General features: G+C 25.4%; 1 protein-coding gene across 2 annotated transcripts in view; it reads right to left on the reverse strand.

The window, feature by feature from the left end:
• Positions 1-7,136: 7,136 nt before the first annotated feature.
• LOC105838757 (serine/threonine-protein kinase SIK3) overlaps positions 7,137-17,846 on the reverse strand; it is a 33,257-nt gene continuing 22,547 nt past the window's right edge. Inside the window, exons 10-13 of one of the 2 annotated variants that reach the window (XM_012684536.3) lie at positions 15,264-15,410; positions 11,846-12,067; positions 9,720-9,916; positions 7,137-8,984 (exon numbers count right to left, since the gene is read on the reverse strand). In XM_012684536.3, the coding sequence (XP_012539990.1) occupies positions 8,481-8,984; positions 9,720-9,916; positions 11,846-12,067; positions 15,264-15,410 (1,070 nt within the window). In that variant the 3' untranslated portion in view covers positions 7,137-8,480. The remainder of the gene's footprint in view (positions 8,985-9,719; positions 9,917-11,845; positions 12,068-15,263; positions 15,411-17,846) is intronic. The other variant, XM_012684537.3, reaches the window with a different exon arrangement.

Raw genomic sequence — 17,846 nt, forward strand, 5'->3', positions numbered from 1 at the left:
CAAAGTCAATATATTACAATAAGAGGCCAAGAGCCTTAAATAAAAAAATCATTTATGCTTTCATTCTAAGAATGCAAATCATACACAGTGTTCTACAAAAAATCATTGCGCATACATTTTTCACATAAGATAACAATAATCAATGTTGTCATTTATTTGTTAATATTTTTTCTATAATGTATTTTTTTTTAATTTTGTATACATATATAAGATGTCTGGAAAGAAGGGCAAAAATCATACAATATATTGATGAGATCAAGTAGACGAAAAAAATTCACATAAACTTAAGACATAATTATGTCAGAAAAATTTTATTGCAGTTATAAACGTTCAAAGTTTTTTATTAGTTGTTATAATAATTATAATAAATATTTGATAAATATATAAAAAATTTTAACAGTTACTAGTTCGACGATTAAAAACTTTAATTTTTGCAAAAGAAAAAAATGTTCCAAAGATTTATTAATAATAATTTATTAATTTTTTTATTAATAATTATCTATAATTAATATTTATATTAATATTAATATAATATTTATATTAATAATAATTATTATAATTATATTAAATATATATTATGTATATGTATATATTATTAATACAAATATTTGAACATTTATAATTTTCTAATAAATTTTCGGACATTAGTTTACATGAACTTTTTTTTACTTTATATTCAACTTCACATTAACACGTATAAATTAACACGACCTCAATTTTTCCAGACTTTTATACTCTTCATTACAATAATAGTATAAAATCAATAATTGTATACACTTATTTATTAAATTTATTATACAATAGTAACTTTATTAATATGAAGACAAACAACTAACAAAATGCACTTATTATTCAAATTTAGCAAAAATGTATACAAAATGTACAAAACTATTATAAAATTAGTTTATCATATTTTAATATAAATCATATTTTATTTTATTGAATAACATATAAGAACACTTTATTTCATAATAAGATAAACAGATCAATATGTCGAGCTCGACATATTGACCTGTTTATCTTATTATTTTTGCTTAGCATTAACGAGCTCTTTATATTTTGTTTACTTTATTTCATGATTTATAACAAACTCTTTTTATTTAATTTTATAATAAAATTGTCTTATTAGTTGTTATATGAAAAAAGGAGTGAATCTTTTTGTGAAATTTTAAACTATAACTTTGCTTAATTGTATGTACATATATTATGTAACAAGGGTGTAAAATCGGCGTTTTGTGCACCAGTGTGGGACGTGGTCAATGGGAGCAACGTGCATACGGCTCGTGCATCCACTTCCCGTATTCATGCACAAAGTACATACATAATGTACGTAACTATTATTAATTATTTAATCCAACAAATGCACTTTTTGTTACATGTCGAAAGTGATTTCTTTCGTGTCATTTTTTTATAAATAAAGGCTGTGTCCGATTTGGCGTTTACAGCGTTTGTAAGCATCATTTGTCCTTGTTTAATATTTGATGAAAAATTAATAAGGATAAAATGATGCTCACACCGCTGTGAGTAGTGCCAAATGGAATGCAGCCAAATTCGCCGATTTCAATACCTTAACATTATTGCAGTTTTTCCTCTAGATGGTATAAATCATAGCAAAAAACATTTTAGCACTTTTTTAGCACGTTTTTGATTATTTCAGCACTCGCATGCGCGTTATCTCGCGACACGCATATGATAACTATTACAGAATTGATCGACGCTTCGTCGCTTTCGTAAAGGGATTACAATCGATGCACGGTTAACAAATACGGTATGTAACACGGACGTAACAGCCTTTTACATTCGGCTACGACTTGTACGTCTATTCCCTGTACTCGTGCACAAAAAGCCGATTTTATACCCTCGTTACATAATGTACTATTTTGGAATATAATCCAAGTGCATTTATACCAATACTTTGAAAATCTTAATTTTCCAAAAGCAGTTTTGCTTCATCTTTTAAGATCTTTTCCATTAAAAAAAAGTTTAAATGTTTAAATAAATATTTTCGTAAAAGTAATAAATATATTGTAATAAATATATTGGATAAGAAAGAATTTTATTAGTAAAACTTCTCTGAATTAACAATTTCTTCAGTACTTTTTAATGAATACATAAATTTGTCTGTCGCGCCCGATGCTATCCCTAAAGTATTTTTAAAAATTGGAAAGAATTTATGAGACTTCAGTTAACACTATAATTGATATACTTAATATTTTATTTTAAAAAACTTTTGAAATGAGTAACAACAAACTTCGTTCGTCATCTGATGGTATATTCTTGGTAATAACTAAATAAAAAATCGGTTATATTTTATCAAAATCTTTTAAAGAAAAACATTTTGACCAAGCACGATCTTTTTCAATAATTAGCAAAATTATCGTTTAGACACAGTTTAAAGACATTTATAGACATTAGATTTGTTTTTTATTCGTGCACTGCTGGACTAGTGCAATAAGTTAAAATGAGAAAAAATATATTTGTTTTATTCTATCTTATTGCACCAGTGCAACACAGTGCAGGAATAAAAAACAAACCTATTATTTACAGGTCATAGGAGAAAAGTCATATAATTCTAACTAGGACTGTTATTTTTTAATAACTTCGAATATTTGAAGCTTCGAAAAAACAAACTTCGAAGCTTTGTACGTTTAAAGTTCAAAACAGCCCTAATTCTAACACGTTCGTACGTGATTCTGTATTCAATTGTATCTTAATCTTTTCTAATGGCTGCGAGACCTCGAGTCTTTTTTTATCCTTTACTTTTTTCTTAGGAAGAAGAGTTCGATAGGCAGGTTTGCTGATTTTACAATTTCAAACAGATGTTACATTGTGTTGGACATGTATAAATTCATATATTCAGCAGGATTGTCTTAAGATGTTTATTCCAATTTTACAAAAAAACTTGAAAACACCCGGATTTTTCAGAATTTTATTTAAAAGTCAAAGTAAAATTGCAGGATTTTTAATACAATTTTGAAATAAATTTATTTTATGTTTTAATGTTTCTTATATAATTTCTCTTGTGCAATAGCAAAGAACAAGTTTTAAATACTAAATTTCAGAAAGTATTTAAAAAAATATAAACTATATACGGTATATACACAGCAAAAAATTACTCAAATTGAAACTTATTTATTCAAATTAACGCAATCATTATTTCATATAGAGGCAACATATAATCTTCTTAGAAGAATTCCAAAATCTTGAATTTCATTATAGTCTTATTTCAATACTATAAGTGTTATTTCAAGAATATAATTATTTTGATAATTTTATTCTAAGAAAATTATAATCTTCCATTTGAACATGTAGTACTTTTTATCCAACATTTTTTCCTTTCCATTCAAGAAAATTATTCTTAAATAATAAGAATATCATTTTCTTAGTTAAACTATATAAAATCTTAAATTAAGATCTTCATTCACGTAAATCTTTTTAATTTAACGCAATATAATCTTACTTCAAGATTTCCGTTTTGAAGCTAAAGATATTGTCAAAATAATAATATTCTTTTTTTCTGTGTAACAATTTGTCCGCAATACATAGATTTAGTTCATTCCGGAAGTATAAAATTCGAAAGGTGATTAAACACACAATGCTAATTTAGAACATCTTTCGTCTTTTATTGTCACTAAGTTTTAAATAAAAATTTATGAGTCACAAGATATACATAAATGTATATGAATGTATGTAGACATGTATCATATTTATTGCCAATCAATTTTGCATTATCAAAAAAAAGATCAAGAAACAACTTCTTATTAGAAAAGAAATAGAATTTAAATTTTTTTAATTAAAAATTTTTTCTGAATGTATACACAGAAAGTTTTATAAAAATCATGATTAAAAAATAAATTCTTCGAAAAATCCAGGTTTCCCCAGTTTCTCTCAGTAGTAAACATTCTATAATAACATGTAACTAGTTCAATTTAATGATTATTGTTGAAATACATAGTCGAATGTTATCATGGAGCAATATAATATCATAATTATTGATCAAAGTAATCTTAGACATTTTCATGCACCTGCTGGAATTTTGAACATTTTTCTATATTAATCAGTTTGTCACATTTGAAGAAGGAATAATGAATAAACCCCTGCAAATCTTTTAACAGCCATTATATATCTGATAAATATATTATGCAAATAGTGCACAATAGTGGTATCACAAATTGATGAAAATTTCACAATAATTATGCTAAAATGATACATTGTAACACAGAATAAAATTTTTAAGATTTATTTTGCATTAATGTAAATTAATTTTAAACTTGGTTCAACTTACTTTTATAACATATTGTAAGAACTGTTTGCAAAATTAATTTCAAAATAATACTCTAGCAAAATTATAACGAATTTTATGTAATAAAAAAATTTTAGATAAAAACATATATAAATATATACACAATTATATACAAGGTATGTCCATGTATATTTATACTAATTTCATTCTTTTATAAAATTTATGTTTAGTGTTAGAAAATAATTACACTAAAAAACATAAATTAATTAAAAGGATAATTTTTGCATTGTTTTTCTTACAATAATTAAGTAAAAAAGGTTAAATTGATGTACTTTCAAGAAATATATATAAATTATACATAGATAATTCTTTCTCAGTTTTCATACTTAACTTTTTATGAAAGAAACAATGCAAAATTATCTTTTTAATTAGTTTTAGTATAATAATTATTTTTTTAACAACACCAAACATTTTAAGAAACAAAAAAATACCAATATAAACATATATAGACATCTTTCGTATATAATTTTACACACACACACACAACTAAAAAAGGGGGGAAAACACTTTTCGTATATCAAAAATTTTGGCTATCTTTAAACCGTTGAAACTCAGCAAAAAATTATCGCAGAAACAAAATTCAAAAAGTATTTTAAAACTTGAAACTTCTTTTAAACCTTTTTTAGCAATTTTAGTTATCTTTTTTTTACCAATCTGGCACAATAATGAAGCTTGATTTGTTGAAATGAAAATTTTTGATGCAATTTTGCTGCGCTGCATTTGATGTGAAAAAAAGTCATAGAGAAGTTATTTGGATCTTATAGCGGAATCTTTTTCCTTTATTTTGAGTGGTCGTTCATTGCTATGCAATATTTTTACAGTTATTGAGATTTTAAGAAGAAACGGTCATTTTTATTTTCATCGCTTATTACTCGTAAAGTCATAAATAGATCAATATACAGCGCACCGCAAAAAAACGATGGAAAGCTGAAAGTTTGCACTTTCGAATGTTGATTGACAAGTTGAGAGAAACGCTTAGGCAAATTTAGCACGAAATTCCACAGAACATTATTGAGGGGTGCATAAACATATGAGAATGTTTACAAGCAGTAATTAATCAAAGAACGTTAGATGTTTATTACTTGGGAGTAATCGTACTATAAAACTTTGTTTTAACGATGTAATGTGATTGGATTTTTCTTAACAATATATTAAATTAAATAAAAATTATAAAATATGCGATTTTTTACGTAATTTTTGAACGCAATTGGTTGTTAGAAAAAGTGAATCTACGAAAAAGCAATAGCATTCGAAAGTGCAAACTTTCAGCTTTTCATCGCTTTTTTTGCAGAGCGCTGTACGTTGATTTGCTCGCTGAGTAATAAGCAATGAAAGTCAAAATAACAATATTTTCTTAAAATTTCAATAACTATGGTAAAAAAAATCGCACAGCAATAAACAACCACTTAAAATAAAAAGAAAACATCCTGCTACAAAATGTAAATAACAAAAATTCTCTATGAATTTTTTTCATGCCAGATGCAGCACAGTAAAGTTGCATTAAAAATTTTTATTTCAACAGAACAAGCTTTATCATTGTGCCATGGAGGGGGGGGAGGGGAGTAACAACAAAATCGCTAAAAAGCGTTTGAAAGAAGTTTCAATTTTTAATTGGATTTTGTCTCTGCAATAATTTTTGTGCTGAATTTTAGCGGTTTGAAAATAGTCTGAATTTTCGGTGTGTGTACGAAAAGTGTTCCCTATTTTTTTTTAGTAGTGTCTATATAAATATGTTCTTATATAAAATATTTTACCGGGATATAATAGTAGTATATTTGCAAAATTAAATTTGAAAATTGTTCAATAATTAAACAAAATATTTTAATACAATTAAAATCAAGAAAAGATCAACAAATGGCCATATGGCAGTATCTTAGTGTTCAATATCTTTTAAATATTAATCTTATATACATTTTCTATGTTTTATATATTTTTTTTCTTTAAACTGCGCACATATCGTTAAAAGTGTCAACACTGATTCGTAACAAGTATCTCAACACGATATCTCGTCTATCAGAAACTAAAATGAGTAGTGGAAAAAACAACTATGATGAGGATAATTGTTGTAAGAATTGGTCACCTTTCACTAGTTACTTTTTAAAAAAGTTGTTCTTAAAAATATTGTAGCTTTATTATATATAAAATATTTAGAAATATAATCAATTCATGTACACATGCATACAAAATCTATAAATTTTAGAAAAATAGAAAGCAAAAATTAAAACCAAGATTAAAGTTGATCTATATTGGTACATACAAAGGAGTCTAAATATAATATTTGTGAAAAATTAGACAATTTAAATTTGGGATATATTTTACAATTATTTCAAAAACCGTTTAATTATTTAAAACTGCCATGCTGAATGTATAATATTTTATATTATACAATATATTGTATTTCTACAATATAATTTGGGAATAATTTTTGTAAGCATGTACACAAGTTATATTTTAAAATTAACATAATTAATATAATTAAATATTTTTATACATATTATTATTAATATAATCAAAATATCTTTCTAAATTAATTAACAATTTTATTCCAAATTTAATTTGACAAATATACCACTAAGATGATTCGTTGTATCATATTGTACAATTTTTTGTGGAAGTTTTGCCAAAATACTTTGAGATTGCACAATTATGAATGATTTATAAAAGATCACTTCTATATTTATTTTTCTAAACATACCTACATAATAGTAGATTATAATTTTTACCTAAGTTTTCTTTATGTTATCCTATCAGGAATATAGCTTCACAATAATGTTCGACGTCTCGATAACAACAGTCATGAAACTAAACCAATTACACAGTATAAGATTTTTTCATGTATCATCATATTTATTGAATCTCACATCAATTACTTTTCAAAACTTAGATCATGTAAATTACTTCTTAATAAAAAAAAAACCGTTAAGTAGTTTAAATATTTAAAAAAAACCGCTTTTGTCTTTTTATTTCAATTAAATAAAAAATGTCATTGCATGTAAATCAATTAATATACCATAACAAAATTTACAATTGTAAAGAATTTATATCTATCAATATGATTTAAAGTAAATCGTTTTAATAAATGTATATATTTACTAGTAATAATAAATAAAAATGTTCCTTTTTATTCTTTATCTTCTTCAAGATTTTAATATAAACATTTACTAGTAAATGTACACAAATACTAAACTTACTGCAATATATACACAACATAGTTCAATACGTATTTTTGTCATTTATTTTTGTTTAACGTAAATAAGGACATCTTACTTTGATATAACTATTTACAATAAGATCATTTTATGTTATATAAATCTGTTCCTAAATTGTACGTGGCACAAAGAAAGAGAACTGTGTTTATATTTGTCTAGTTACAAATTACAATATTCTCATTTCCCATTTCCTTGTATAATTAAGTTAACAAATAATTTAATAATACAAATTAAAAGACTTGAAATTTTGTCTATATGCATATGTCTTTAACGTTAAAAATATATTTGCTAAAAAGCAATATTATAAATAAAAATAGAAAACATAAACAGTATCCAGTACATATGCATTGAACTAATGCAAATAGATTCTATGTAGGAAGGATGAATCAATAAATTGTTCTTTTCATCTGCACTGGATGCTATTAAATTCAATTCCTACAATGTAATATATGAACAAATTTTCATTAAAATTTTTCAATATTTGACGAATTCTCATAAAATATCTATCAACAGTTAAAAATAAAAAAATAAACTGTTTATGTTTCTGGGAATTATTAAACATGCATATAATGTTTCAATATTTCTGAAGATATGAATATACATACAACTTGTCATACATACATACATACATATATGTGTGTGTGTGTGTGTGTATGCGCGCGCGCGCGCACGCACGCACGCACACACACACACACACACACACACACGTATATTTATTTACAATTTCATATTATAAATAAGATGGCTCCTATCTTATTTCTCAAAACAAACATTAAAAAACGTATAATACATTGAATGTTACACGAATATAATAACACAGTAATGTTATTATATATTATGAAAGATGGTAATTTTTAAAATACCATTTGTGTATATGCAGCATGTGCAATACTGTGATGAATAGTGTATGCTACACTAGGAATGTAACGTAATATATAAAAACATATTATGTTATACGCTGGTTGTCGTCAAACAGTAATACATGAAATCAATTGCTGACAAAGTTGACTATATTGCAATTGGTCCCCGCTAATTCTACGCATTTTTATTCCCTTCGCTTCTCTTTCCTCCGATTCGCATACTCTAAGTTCGATTTGTACGCCGCCTGGATATTCTAAACTAAGTCCGCTACCTTCCACCTCCTCTCGTGAAAATATAAAACCTTTTGGTGGCGCTCTCGCATCTATTATTTGTTTGACACGACCTAATATAGCTTCGGAATTTAATCTGCTTGACTCATCAGAAAGAGGAACCTCGACTTCGGTAGGTATTGTATTATGCGGTCTACCGATACCACGTGTTATGCTAGGTCTCAAAGGATCACACGGTTCTGAAATAATAAAACTCGGAAGAGTGTTGTAATGAGGTAATGCATCTTCGAGTGAATCTGGCGATGGAGATGGAGAGGGTGAACAACTAATTAATGTCACTTGACCTCCAAGAACGTCCGTTACCGAAATTTGTGGTGGTACCTGTAACAAATATTCAAATTAAAAATTAAACAATAATAAGTTAAACCGATTCAATCGATATGAATAACACATAAAAAGTATCGCTTTCTGATCGTAACAAATCTTGATATTTAAGCTAACTTTATCACAAAGAATCGGATTTCGCGGGTGTCTAAAAAAAATCTATTAAAAATCTATTTTTATTATCTCGTTTTCATAAACTAAAAACGCTTTTCAAAGTGCCAACAATCCTTTAGTGTATATGATAAACTACCGAAATAATATAAAGACTCAAGTAAACACGTTAAACACGTTAATGTAACTCGATGATAATATATTTTATTGGTCTATGTTGAATAAAAGTGTGTTGCATTAATTTTTCCACTAAGATTTATCCTACAGTAGATTATATTAAAAGTTGGTTGAGTTAAACGATAAGAAATACTTTAAAATGGAAAAAAAACAAGTGTTTTATATATCTTTTATCTATGTTTACATTAATAAAGTTTTGAATCTGATATATCGTAGTATTTTATTTTATTTTGACTAATAGAGATAAAGCAATGCTTTATTTCGAATTTTTTGCATTATTGAATTTTATCTTAATTATGCATTAATTTCTTGAATATTATTCATATTAACAAATTGACAATCTTTAACATCATTCATAAATATGACAACTGCGTTGTTTTTAAAATATTTTAAATAAGTATTTAAAATTAATTTGTATATATTTAATGAACCAATGTTACGTACCCTTGATATTTCTACAGGATGTTCTTCTTGTATCATATCTAATGCTGGGCTATTGCTGGGAGAATAACTCACGGGAGTGGTCGCAGGTGATCTATGATGTCTAAGTGGACTTAAATCTAAAGGTGTGGCCGGTGGTTGTGCCGGCGTACCATGTACAATACTACCCTGTACTGATGTCGTAGTTAAACCACTGAGACCTATTAATAAACAAAAAAAATCATGATAAGTTAACTTTAAACTTTTCTTCTCAAAAAATTTGTATTATAATTAATATAAGTTTATACATTATTCTTTTATAAAATATAAATTATGTTGCTAAAAACACACAACTGTGTTACAAACTTAAATTATAAATAATTTATAATTAAGTTTATCTATCATTCTGTTAAAAGTAATAACAAATTTGAAGTTCTATGTTCCACGTTTTTCTTTTTTTACTCAGAATAAAGAATTACTCAAATAAATAAATAAGTAAGAAATTTTGTAATTACATCATAAATATATTATTATACATGTTACAAGAAATTGAGAATTATATATATATATATATATATATATATATATATATATATATATATATATATATATATATATATATATATATAAGATCAAAGCAGATCTTACTAATAATAGTTTTATATCGATCATTAACTATATATTTTTCAGTTCTATAGATTGTCTGTCAATATAATCGAACTTAAAATGCAATCGTAAACTAAAATTAAAATTATATTTCCAATTAATCTAGTCATGATATATAATGATACTATATGCATTTTAAGAAATTGTAAAGAATTTATTACAAAAAATATATTACCCTAATCGGAGTTTGAACCTGGAACTCATTCCATAATGGGTGTCATATCAATTCAATTATCAGGGTAATATTTATGTAATAATATTTATCATAATAATCATATTAATTTGGAAAAAAAACGTATTTTCTTAGTGTGTATAAACAATAATAAGTTGAATATTAAATCAATATATGAATAATACAAGAATATCAAGTTTGAAATTAGCACACAATCTATAAAATTGAAAAATATATTTAATAAGAACGGGTTGTTCCAACTTCTTGGTGAATTCGCCTATCACATAAGCATGAGTCCATCTTTTTTTTCTAAATAAATAAAGACAGGCACATATTTACCTGATAGGTAAGTTAATCAAGAAGTTAAAATAACCGACCCTAAATTTATTATTTATATTAAGATCTGTTTTGATCGAGAAATGATATTTTCTTTTATTATTTATATTTCCAAGTGTATTTAATAAATCTTGTAAGGTTTAAAAATTGATTTTTTTTTGTCTTCGAATACAATAGCTCAGTACATATTGCAAATATCACCTTGATCACTTCGTAAATCTTTGTGTCGGTTATGTTCGGACCGTTCACTAATAATGACATCTTTCAAATATTTGAGTACTATATTATTTTATTTTATTTGACGAAAATTAATGCACTTTGGACATGGATAACGGTAATACCTTGTATTCACTACACTTATGTCTCTTATTTGTTTATGTAATCATTTAGTTAATATATATACATTTTTTTCCCGTAGATGCAACTACGAGCACAATTCATTTAGTTTCAGCTAAACTAATGAAAACCCAAAATAAAACTCCTTAATAAAAACCCAAAGCAAAGGCCGAAACGTTGTATTTTCTCAATAAAATTTGCCAATTTGATCGACTATTAGCTATTTTTATTTGTTCTTATTCATCACTGGTGACAAAAGTTTCTAATTATTAAAATAATTACAACATAAAAAAGGAAAGATATATGACCAAAATTCGAGCCAACGAGGTAACTCAATACATTAAAATTGCTACATATGAATGTTTTACTGATGCATTTGGAGGGAAGTCACTTACAAATCGTAAATAACTAAAGTTGATGATACTCACTTTTTATCAATAAAAAAATTCTTACATTTTTGCCGGTTTTAAATACAATTTTCCTTGTTTATTTTTTAATTCTCTGATTTTCTAGATCTGTACCAACTCTATTATTAAGTTAAAAATTGACAATAAAAAATCATAATAATGTATATTATACATATTAAATTAATAAAACATTTTGTAATATATATTTCTGTAAATTTTGTAAAAAAAATTACCTTGCGTAATTGCTGCTACACCTCTTTCATGTACAGGAGAACCAGGAATACTCGCAGGGCTATGTGAAGGTGATGCTAATCTCTGTAATTGTTGATATTCTTGTTGAAGCGCTTGGATGCCTGGTCCAGGAGCACCTGATCCTTCTGATGCTCGACGGACAGGTGAGTACCTTTCAGTAGCAACATGGCTGCTTGGTTCCTTATATGAATCTCTATTACTTACTAAAATTAAGATATGTGTATTTATTAAAAATATATTATTTCCATAATACAGGTTGTTTACATGTATATGTGTCTAAATTAAAAATTATTTAACCAGCCTCTTAAAATAATCTCAGAAATCTATTCTTAAGCGTTCTTACAATTTTTTAACATTCTGTATATATATCTTTTAACACAAAAATTTTTATCCTAAAAACAAAAATTAAATTTCTATTAAATAATAAAATAAAATCATGGTCTGGTCCGTGGTACAGACCACTTTTTTATTTTGTTTAGCTGTGTTATTATTATAAAATATAAAATAATATTATAAAAACTGCTATTTGATAGAAGATACTTTTCAGTTTACATTTATCTTTTCAAAATTTTACTTTAAACTTTTTTTTAAGAAATAATCTAAAAATAATAATACGCTAGTATTTGTGACTTTTCTTTAGAGTTTTATAAAGTATCATTATTTAAAAAATCGTTATCTCCTTAAAATTAAAAAAAGTTTATTACAAAAATTTCTTTTTTATGTACGTTGTATAAGATATATCACATATTATATACTATGTACACATGTGTGTACATATGCACGTGTGTTGTTTAATACAAAGAACTGTGTGTGTGCGTGTGTGTGTGTGTGTGCGCGCGTGTGTGTGTGTGTAAAACTATATAAATAAATATTTTAGTAGACTAAATGTTTTTCATTCATTTTCAAAAGCACATTTTTCTATAAATAGAGTCAAAACAAACTCTTCAAATCAAAATTACAATATTTCAAAATAACTCATCTAAAAAACAAAAACATTTCCTATTTAATTAATAAATGCAGGACTGAAATAATTCAAAAAAGTTTTACACACACTGTGTACATTTCTGATTAAATATTGAAAAATAATCTTTTGTAAATAATTACTTATTACTTATTCACTAATCGAATAATGACTAATTTGTCTAAAAATCTTTATTTTAAAATGTCTTAGACACATCTAATAATAAATTCGACATTTTTATATTTTACAAATACAAAAAATAAATTTTTATTAAAAAATAATTATAATCTAGGATTATAAATTAGGATTATATCCAAATAATCTTAGAAGATCAATATTGTATAAAATTGTATGTAATTTACTTATTATAATTTTCAAATACACACACACACACGCGCGCGCGCATTTTATATATATATATATATATATATATATATATATATAATATAAATGTACCTACACTTTGTTCTTTGCTTGTGTGTGCGTGTGCGTATGTGTGTACAAAATAAAACAAAACGTCTCAACATAATTTAATCCTTATCATACATCTTAATAAAATTAATAAATCTTAAATTCACATACATATTTAAAGAAAAATTAATAAGTAAATAAATCCCAAGATCGCGCGCATATAAAAAATTAAGATAATAAAGTATACACAATATCAATAAATTACAATATAATAAATAAGATATGTTTAATAAATTAATAATCTAGTTAATTTAACCAAATCAATATAAAGTGCCAAGAAATAAAATATAACTAATTTATTGTTTTCTCACAAAAATATATATTATGTCCAAATCTTAAAATATTTAACGGTAAAGTCTATAAAATAGTCTATTGTGCTGTAGCTAAAGTCACTGCAACAGTCGATAAATAAATTTACGATATATATTGTAAATAGTACGTATATAAAAAAGAAAAAATTATATATATATTTATTACAAAATAATACTAATAACTTATTCTTTAAAAATATCATGTGTTACACTTCCAGATAACAAAGCGTGTCTCAAAAAAATCATGCAAATTTGTGATTGTTTATGATGCTGTCAACTTGCTGTATATTTGTGTTCAACAAATGCCGTATCTTTGTGTTTTGTTTTGAATTGAAACAACACGCAGGCAATGTGTATATATGTATTATATGTACAGTTGTTTAAAAGCAAAATAGTAGCATCAAAGTTATCTCGCGTTGTCGGCAATATGGCTAATTTTGATATTATAGTTAGTAACATAACAGTAACAGCACAAATTTTAGTGAAGATGATTTCAAAGTTGTCGGCAAATTACTAATCAAAGTTGTGATATCATGATGATAATAATCAATTTTGCTAACAAATGCGGACTTAGTTGCTGAGTCTGATATAGCAATACATATTATAAAAGAAACGATATTTCAGAAATAATATACATGTTGCTATTATAACTGATTCCCGATCATTAATAGTAGCAAACATTATGTATTATATAAATTTTTAAACATTAAAATCGATAACGATTGACTGCATAACGCATATTTGACCATTGAGATTTTAAATAAGTTCAGACAAAAGAAAAGTAGAACAAGGATGACGCTAATAACGCTAATAGCATTTTCTTCGAACGCACTCTATATTACACATTTGAATAGAATTATACTATCTTTCAAAAGGCAAGACGGCAATTCCAATCACTTAGATTCAACAAATAACACATCAATACATTAAGCAACTCATGCATTACTAATGCATATGGAGGAATCAAAATATCTGTGCGTTTTACATGTATTTATGTTATAGCGTTTAATTGATTTTTCCCTATTAATTATTTAATAAGGCCAGTTAACTTGTATATACGCAAACCTTATTCTGGTTCTGTAATATATCGAGTCAATTGTTTGGGTGTGTTACAAATGCACCTTTAGTTATAGTTATCTATAAGGCAGCGTATATCTATAAAAGACTTTAAGTTTATGGGCGAGTAAAGATTTGAAAAAAAAAAGGCGCAAGGATTTTTCTTTCTGATGCTACAAAAAACCACAAGTTTGTATTTTATTATGTTCTATATTAAATACGTTTTGTATTAAGAGGGCTAAAAAAATGGTGTTCATTTACGAACATTTAGACACAATAGATTCTTATTAACATTTCTGTTTATATTTCTTGAAAATATTTATTATGTTATAATGCGATATTAATACTGTGTAAACTGTGATTAATCTTATTAATTTTTTTCATATATGCGCATGACCTCATAATTTGATTAATTATTTCTTTTTTAAATATGCACGTGACCTTAGGACTTGATTAATTTTATTAAAACGGTTGAGGAAAATCAAATTAGATCAAAATGTTCTATTATTTGTATATTAAGTATCATAATCAACTTGTAACTATAATATCTATCTTGTAAAATAAAATCACAAATTACAATAGTGCAAAAATATCTATTACCAGTACTAGTATGATACAATGAAGATTTCCTGTGGTGTGGAAGTGTTGATCCTCTAAGGTGAGTCACATGAGTTGGTAATAATCGTGATGGTAGATAAGCTCTATTCATCCTAGCTTCTACCTCCATTACCAGTTCCGGGTTTATAACTACATGCATATTACCAACCAGCACAGGAGTGCAGTGGACACAAAAAAACATGCAAAATCAAAAATAAAACTCAATAAAATGTAAATAAATACAAATGCTAAAAAAAGCGATTAAAATCTATAATTACAAATAATATAAAAATATAAAAGCTTTTGACCTGAAGAACTTATTACTTCTGTCGTACTTTTTTTTTAATATTAGGATTTTTGGGACAAAAAATAATTTTCAAAATTTTTTGTCTTTTATTGTTAAAAAATTGATTTCTTGTTTTATAAAAAATATAAATAACATTGACAAAATTTGACCTTTTTTGTAACACAAATGTCATTTTGATGTATTTTTTTCTACTGAACACAAATTATTTTCGTCAAAATTTTATTATTGTGTTACAATTCTGGAAAAAAAAAGGGAAAGCCATTTTCAAATTGCTATATTATCTTAATAACAAAAAATTATATTGAAACAAACTATAATTTATTTTAAAACTAAAAATTGATTCTTTCGCGTAACATTAATATAAAAAAATGTAGTATCAATTTTAGAACGTTATAAAAACCTTTAAATCGTTTTTTTAATATTTATATAAAATTGTAATGTAATTATCAAATTTTGACAATAATTCATTTAGCAGATAAAAGTAAGAAATAAATCTCACACCCATGTTACAAAATGATACTAGATAATGTAATCAATTAGGAGATTCGTTAAAAATAGATTCGTTAGGCTTTTGTATGGTTCAATGATGATTCTGATTCATGTCTCAGTGGACTGAAATTAAAAATTCAAACGTCATTTTAATCAAGATATTCAGCTATCATTGAAATTATCATTATTTTGATTTAATTTTTTATACGTTTTTAGATCTTAAAAACATAAAAAAAAAATTTTTAAATCAAGTTTTTTTTAATAAGTGCCATTTATTTATTGAGCAAAATAAAAAATTTTAGTTCTAACGATAGTTATAAATATTCTTATTAAAATGACATTTGAGTGTTAAATGATAATCCACTGAGAAATTCAAAATTATAGTCATCAATGCAGAAATCAAATAAACTTATTATTAATTATTATTCATATTCATATTATTGAAAAACCGGAAACTATTCTTAAACAATAATAAAGGATAAAAATTTTGAAAAATATTTATTCACTTTTAAAAATCTTAAAAATATTCTAAAAAATTAGTATAAAGTAGAAAATTCTTTTAATAAAATAAATATTGTGCATAAATATGTGCTTACGCGCTATAACATAATAGAATCCTATAAAAAGAAAGAAGAGAATGTCGATTTCTATTATTATCGTTCCTAACATTGTTATGTTCTAACTCAATAACGTAAAAGATTTATTTTCTTAAGTTAAAATTCTAGCTCAGCATTTTTCTTTTTCTCTCTAATACTAAATAGCACCAGTATTGTCTCCACTACTAGGCTATGGCTAATTAAAAAATCGGAGTATCATTAATTAGAAATTGCGATACCCCCCACATTTGCTTCTTTCCTTATACAAAATTCTAAATAGTTATTTTTATGCAGAGATCTTTTATGCTGAAATCCAATAATTTTGATAAGTTTAGTCTTTTATCGTACAAAATATTTAGGATAAGAGAAAGAGTAAATTTTTAATAATAAATTTTTTAACAATTTTGAATTCAATTTTTTAAATATTATTTTCTATAATATCATAGTATTTTAAGTTTTGGCATTATATATTTTTCTAAATAAACTTCAAGTTTTGTTGACTCACACTTTAGTTACGTTTGGAGAGACGCTATTAGCGTTATCAGTGTCATTCATTGCTCATTAAAAGGAGAACAAGAATAGATTAATGCTGATAACGTTAATGTCTCCTTGATTGCACCTTTAATATAAAAAATAATTTTAATTATCAATTCATACATATATAGTATATACAGAGTGTCCCAAAATATGTGGATCAACGCTCGTAAAAAGGTAGAAGGAATCGAGATAAACATAAAAGTCTAATATTGTCTTGAGTTAGGCCACCAATAATCGAGATATTAACGTATGGAATCTGCAAATAATCTAATTAATTTCTATCGTAATTGTGAACAGTAAATTAATGAAAGCTTATCATACATTCACGATAGATTTTTTCTTCCGTATTATGGCTCGAGCGAATTGAGCTTTTTTCTCGGCGCGCTCTCATTCGCATAATTTGAAAAATTAATACCTCAATTATTGGTAGATCTAACCTAAGACCTAACCCAAGACAATATTGGACTTTTATGTTCGTCTCAATTCCTTGTACCTTTTTATGGTCGTTGACCCACATGTTTTGGAACACCCTGTATAAGTATATTGAATATACATTTTATATATTTTTACCACTCAAGTATATTATACCTCGTTTAAATAATAATGTAAAAGTAATTAAATTTTGTATGTGCATATACTCAGCTTTATATTTTTTAA

This window comes from Monomorium pharaonis, chromosome 3 (genome assembly GCF_013373865.1).
Source record: "Monomorium pharaonis isolate MP-MQ-018 chromosome 3, ASM1337386v2, whole genome shotgun sequence".
Lineage (NCBI taxonomy): Eukaryota > Metazoa > Arthropoda > Insecta > Hymenoptera > Formicidae > Monomorium > Monomorium pharaonis.